The sequence below is a fragment of the Nematolebias whitei genome, chromosome 17 (assembly GCF_014905685.2).
Source record: "Nematolebias whitei isolate Nwh7 chromosome 17, NemWhi1, whole genome shotgun sequence".
In the NCBI taxonomy this organism is placed as follows: domain Eukaryota; kingdom Metazoa; phylum Chordata; class Actinopteri; order Cyprinodontiformes; family Rivulidae; genus Nematolebias; species Nematolebias whitei.
In genome coordinates, this window is record NC_056514.1 from 37,334,247 (window position 1) to 37,340,246 (window position 6,000).

At 39.8% G+C, this 6,000-nt stretch overlaps 1 protein-coding gene across 1 annotated transcript in view; it reads left to right on the plus strand.

Annotated features, from left to right (window-relative positions):
* The window catches only part of ank3b (ankyrin 3b), a 155,168-nt gene that overhangs the window by 72,622 nt on the left and 76,546 nt on the right, over positions 1 to 6,000 (plus strand). The window contains exons 16-21 of the mRNA XM_037691560.1: positions 1,127 to 1,225; positions 1,323 to 1,421; positions 3,856 to 4,053; positions 4,363 to 4,461; positions 4,665 to 4,763; positions 4,846 to 4,944. Coding sequence (XP_037547488.1) covers positions 1,127 to 1,225; positions 1,323 to 1,421; positions 3,856 to 4,053; positions 4,363 to 4,461; positions 4,665 to 4,763; positions 4,846 to 4,944 — 693 coding nt within the window. The remainder of the gene's footprint in view (positions 1 to 1,126; positions 1,226 to 1,322; positions 1,422 to 3,855; positions 4,054 to 4,362; positions 4,462 to 4,664; positions 4,764 to 4,845; positions 4,945 to 6,000) is intronic.

Sequence of the window (6,000 nt, forward strand, 5' to 3'; positions counted from 1 at the left end):
GATGGTTTAGTCCATAGCCGACATCACTTGTTGCTTTTTAAAATAAATATTTTTAGTTTTTTTTTTTTCTAGAGAGACAGTAGTCCTTCTCTACTTTGTGGATTTTCAAAGTAAGATTGGGCATGACACACAATTGGCTGATTGTTGGATGAGCCGCACGATCAGCATGGATTTTTTTAAAATTTAAAATAAATTATTTTAAATTATTTAGCACCTGTGTGCAGCCCACAGGTGCAGGGAGAAGCTCCCTCCTGCAGCCTGTCATGATTGCCGCCCTGCAGCGGAGAAGTGGGCGTGGCCGAGAGCTGAAATCATGACATTCTGTGCTCTTTAAGAGCGTTTAGAGTTTAAAAACATTGTTTAGAATATTGCAAGCGTGTGGGACTGGTTTAAAATGCCTTTATATATCTACTTACTACTTGTACTACTATCCCACCTTTGCGGTTTTTCACTTATCGTGGGGGGGCCCGAGAACGGAAGCCCCCGTGATAAAGAAGAGATTACAACTGTAATCTCAAAATTTAGACGTTTTGTTAAATAACTAAATATTAAAGATGCTCTTGTTGCTCACTAAACCCCACTGACTACAGATAAACCTTAAACGTTTTAATACTACAGGTTGTTAAAATATAGTTTATAATTGTTTTAGCATCTTTTAAAATGGCGTAAAGGCTGTTTAACTTTTTTGTGTCAAAGGTTACGTGTGACTTCAGTGATTATCGGCCAGTAGAATAAGAAAAATAGATTGTAAAACGCAAACGAGGGAAAGAGATATGCTAACGGACAATTGGAGTTGAAGACAGTTAAGTCTAACAAAGAGTTGTGTAAATTCACCAAATAAAACTGATTTATAAAACGTCATAATGGAGTTTTACTCATTAAAGAGGCGAATTTGAAGCTCGTAAAGTTTAGGCTTCTCTCACTTTTCATGCACACGTAATCGCCCGCCCAAAAAAGTCCTGTTGGTTTGACCTCATAGCTAAAGAATCCTTTCGTTTCCTCATCTTGAACATGTGTTTTGTCATTTTCAGCAGCCGGGGCTATCAGTGACACTTTAATTGTGCAGATGACTCACGTGTTTGTGCTGCTCAGAGTATGACCCTGGTGTTGTCTCGTGTTCCTCCAGAAGGGCTTCACTCCTCTGCATGTTGCAGCCAAGTATGGCAAGATGGAGGTGGCTAACCTGCTGCTGCAGAAAACCGCTCCGCCTGACGCTGCTGGGAAGGTGACGTGTGTTTATGCTCTGATCTTACATTATGCAGTGTGTGCTTCATGTCTGCTCCGTGAGCCACCGTCTAACCGCTGCTCGTGTCTGTGCTCAGAGTGGACTAACTCCACTGCATGTGGCAGCGCACTATGACAACCAGAAGGTGGCGCTGCTCCTGCTCAAACAGGGAGCGTCTCCTCACGCCGCTGCGAAGGTAGGAGTCCGAGTGTGTCCAGTTTAAATCGATTGTTCCCAAACGCATCGTCTGTGGTCCAGGATGAGGCCAGGCTGACCCAGTTAGTCACTCACATGCAGTTTAAATGATCTCCTCTCCTCTGGCGGCGTCCAATCACAACGGGCCGCCCCAGAAATCAGCCAATCACCACCTCCTGACAGAATCGACGATCGGATCGAATCAGGAAATGGTTTTTGTTCATGTGAAAAAATCGGCCCCTCCAGTGAACGACTAGTTCCCACTGAGCAGTGAACGTGACTTTAACATTTCATCGAGTCAACGGTTTAACAACAAATTCAGGCTAAATGTTCCTAAATATAAAAACAATTGCGAGTACAAATCATCAAAGCAAATAAAAAGGAGTTGTAAAAATCATCTTGGACCACAAGACCCTACACAGCATGTAGCGCTCAAAGTATGTGTTGTGAATGACTCTCAGCTACTACCATGCCCATATTTAGCTTGTTAGCTGTAAAACTGACCGATCTATAGCTGTTTGCTAATTTTAGTTAGGCATGGCGTCCATCTTGAATCAGGTTTACTCTAAACGTTGTAATTGTTCATCCAGTGATTATTTTAAGTGTTTAAAGAGCGTTCCATCACTTTCTGAGCATGAATCAGACTAAACAGAGTAAAAAATATTACTTGCTCGATATCACGACATAGTAATCGTAACAAAAGTCTCTTCCTGAAGCACGAACAGGTGAGGGAGTCTCGTGAGCTTTGTTGGGGGTGAAAAAGTTCCATCAGAATACATTTGGTCTAAATCTGTAGGTAAATGCATACGTTTAGTTTTAATCGGTTTAAAAAAATAAAACTACAGAAATTGCATTTCCTGTGAAAATGCATTGCAGAAGAACTTGCTGACGAACAGCTAAAATTAGCTAAAAATATGCTAAAATGTAGCTGAAATTTAAAAACAAACCATTAGAAGAAGAAAGCAGAAAGAATGCATATTTGCTGAATTAGCTTTCAATAAGCAGAAATGAGCACAAAAGTTAGGAAATCAGCTAAAAACCCGAAATTGGCAGAAAATAGCTAAAAAGGCAGAAAGAAGCTTAAACTATCAGAAGGAAGCAAAAAGAGCTCAAATGAGCTAAAAAATGAGGAATTAACTGAAAAAGCTAAAATTAGCATAAAACGGCTAAATAGTAGCTGAAATAGCAGAAAAAGCTGAAACTAGTAGAAAAAAGCTGAAAGGAGCATAAGAAGCTTAAATTAGCAGAATTAAGTTAATTAAGCTGAAAGGAGCATATATTACCAAGAAAAGTGTACATTTATCTGAAAACGGCTGCAACTAGCTAAAATGCTAAAAATGTAGCTGAAACGGTAGAACAAGCTTAAATGAGCAGAAGAAAGCAGAAAGAACACAGGCTTGCCCAATTAGGCTGAAATAAGCTGAAATTAGCACAAAAAAACAGATGAAAAGTAGCTATAAAGGAAGAAAAAAGCTTAAACTACTAGAAGAAAGTGGAGAGAGCACATTTTTGCTAAATAAGGCTGAAAATAATAGAAATACTCAATTAGATTGAAAATAGTAGAAATGAGTGCAAAAAATGTGGAAATGGCTAATAAAAAGCTAAAATTAGCATAAAACAGCTAAGTAGAAGCTGATATAGCAGAAAAAGCTGAAACTTACAGAAATTAGCTGAAAGGAGCCTCAAAAGTTGAAATTAGCAGGAAGAAGTTAGAAGAAGCATACAAATGTTGTAGTTAGCAGAAAGGAGCACAAAACGGCTGAAAGTAGCTGAAAAAATGTTTAAATTTGCACAAAGAAGCTGAAGCTGAACAAAAAGTGAAAGGAGCAGTAAAAGGTTGTAAACCGATCTAAAGATTTGAAGGATGTAAAATGAGCTCATTTCATTTTCTATGAGGAAAAAAATGTCAGAAAAAGCTAAATATTTAAAAAAGCTAAAGTTGCACCAACACCAGAAGTCACAGCACCTTTGCTTTGTCCTGAACGAGCTGAACGCTTTGATTTATGATTTGTTGTGGAACGAGAAAGATGCTGAAAAGCATCGGGAAGAATAACGGACGACAAAGTGAATGCTTCATAAACATTCACACAATAAAAGCATTTCTCTTTCAGGGATTAACTTCTGCTCCTCTGTAAAACAGGTGGGTTGACTCAAACAGCCGCAGGTTTAGCTGTTTGAACTGGTGTTTATTTTTGTGTATTCCAGTGATGCGTACAGTCCAGTCAGCTAAAGATAATAGCATGAATCTGTTGCGTGTTAGAAAGGATGAACCATCCTCCGTCTTTAAAAGGTTGCATTTAAAAAACCTCAGACTTATCGTGTAATGACAGTCAGAGCACGTCTTTATTCTTTCTTTGAAAAGTAAATGATGTTCCTCTAATCTATCCTGGTGTTTCCAGTACTGCACGTTAGCATCATCTCTCCTCTGATTCCAGAATGGATACACTCCCCTGCACATCGCGGCCAAGAAGAACCAGATGGAGATCACCACCACCTTACTGGAGTACGGCGCCTCCACCAGCGCAGTGACGCGGCAGGGGATCACCCCGCTGCACCTCGCGGCGCAGGAAGGCAACGTGGACATCGTGACGCTGCTGCTGGCTCGAGACGCCCCCGTCAACATGAGCAACAAGGTGCGGCGTGTCCAAACACCCTGTGGTTTTCTGTCTCTGAAGACAAACAGGATGCTCTGGGAGCCATATTTACAGTGAGGGCGTGTCTGTGGTGTCAACATGTATTCAACCGCCAGGAATCGTCATTTATTTACAGTCTTTACCTGAGACGCTGTTATTTGGACGATTATTCCTTCTGGCTTTCAGCTCTTGAGGTTTTTCCAGTCCTGACCTTTCATCAGCCTGATGTGCAAACCCCTTATCTTTTCTTCCACAGCTGTATTTCCCTCTGCCTGACTTTATCATCCTGTCTGTGTTTGTTATCCTCAGTCTGGTCTGACTCCACTCCACCTGGCTGCCCAGGAGGATAAAGTCAACGTTGCTGAGGTTTTAGTCAACCAAGGAGCAATTATAGACCCCGAGACCAAAGTAAGTGGAGGGAGGAAGTCCGTTAGGGTGTCGGATAAATTCGAGATTAGTTTTATTTACCCGTTTTATTTTAAAATACACGTCCAGCAACACCTCCTTGTGTCACATTTTTGTTAAATTACATTTTACGTGCGACTGTGTTGAAATTTGAAAAGGAAAAAGCTATCAAAAAAGAAAGACGTCCTTTTTTTGTGTGCCATCAGCTGGGATACACCCCTCTCCATGTGGCCTGTCACTATGGCAACGTGAAGATGGTCAACTTCCTGCTGAAGAATCAGGCGAAGGTCAACGCAAAGACCAAGGTGAGCCCTGGTTGCAAACATCACCTGAGGTCAGAGGTCGTACATGGTGAAATATAAATGTGTTTTCTAACTTCCTGTGCAGAACGGCTACACACCTCTGCACCAGGCTGCACAGCAGGGACACACGCACATCATCAACTTGCTGCTGCAGCACGGAGCGTCGCCCAACGAACTCACTGCGGTCAGTCGAGTCGGGAGGAAAAGTGTCGTTTCTCTGCTGCGCTTGTTTTTACAGACAAGTTTATTAGAAACTGTTTCCGGGTCAAAACAGTCGCACATCGTTTTCCTGTTATCATATATATTTTTTTAAATTAATTAATTTACTTTTTAATCTACGGTAATACTTTGAGTTCTTGTATTAAAACGTTCAGCTCATTCACGAGATGTGTGGTCTGACTTTTAGGTTTTGTAACATTTTTTATGCTTTTTAAAAAGCACCATCTTTTTTTTATTTTTTTTTAGAAATATTTATTCCATGGAAATACATAAAAATCTGTTTAATTTCTTTGAAAACAATCTTCTCTTTAAAACCTGGCTCATCGTACTAGCTCTGTTTTTGGCTTCTTATCTCACTTTTAGCTACATTCTGCTACTTTTAGCTTCTAGCAAGCCTTTTGCTACTTTTAGCTTTTAGCTACTATTCTGCTGTTTTGAGCTTTTAGTTACTGTTCAGCAATCTTTAGCTTCTAGCTAGTTTTTGCTGCATTTAGCCTTTAGCTACATTCTGCTACTTCTACAGTCTAAAGCCTTTTGCTACTGTTAGTTTTTAGGTAACGTTTGCTTCATCACCTTTTAGCCTTTAGCTAATGTTTGCTTCATCACCTTTTAGCTAGCCTTTTGCTATTTTAGTTTTTAGCTAACATTTTTGTTACTTTAACTTTAGCTACTATCCTGCCTGCCCTAGCTTTTAGCTAGTTTTTTTTTGTTTGTTGTTATTTTAGTTTTTAACCTCTGTGTTGCTACTTTTAGCATCTAGCAAGCCTTTTGCTTCTTTTAGCTTTTAGCTACCATTCTGTTTAGGGATGCACTATATTATCGGCATGGTATCGGTATCGGCTGATATTGGCGATAAAGTTAAATATCAGACATCAGCCATTCTATCAAAATAACTCATAGATATAAAAGGTGCTTATCTATCTATTGATAGATGGATGGATGGATGGATGGATAGATGGATAGATGGATAGATGGATAGATAGATAGATAGATAGATAGATAGATAGATAGATAGATAGAT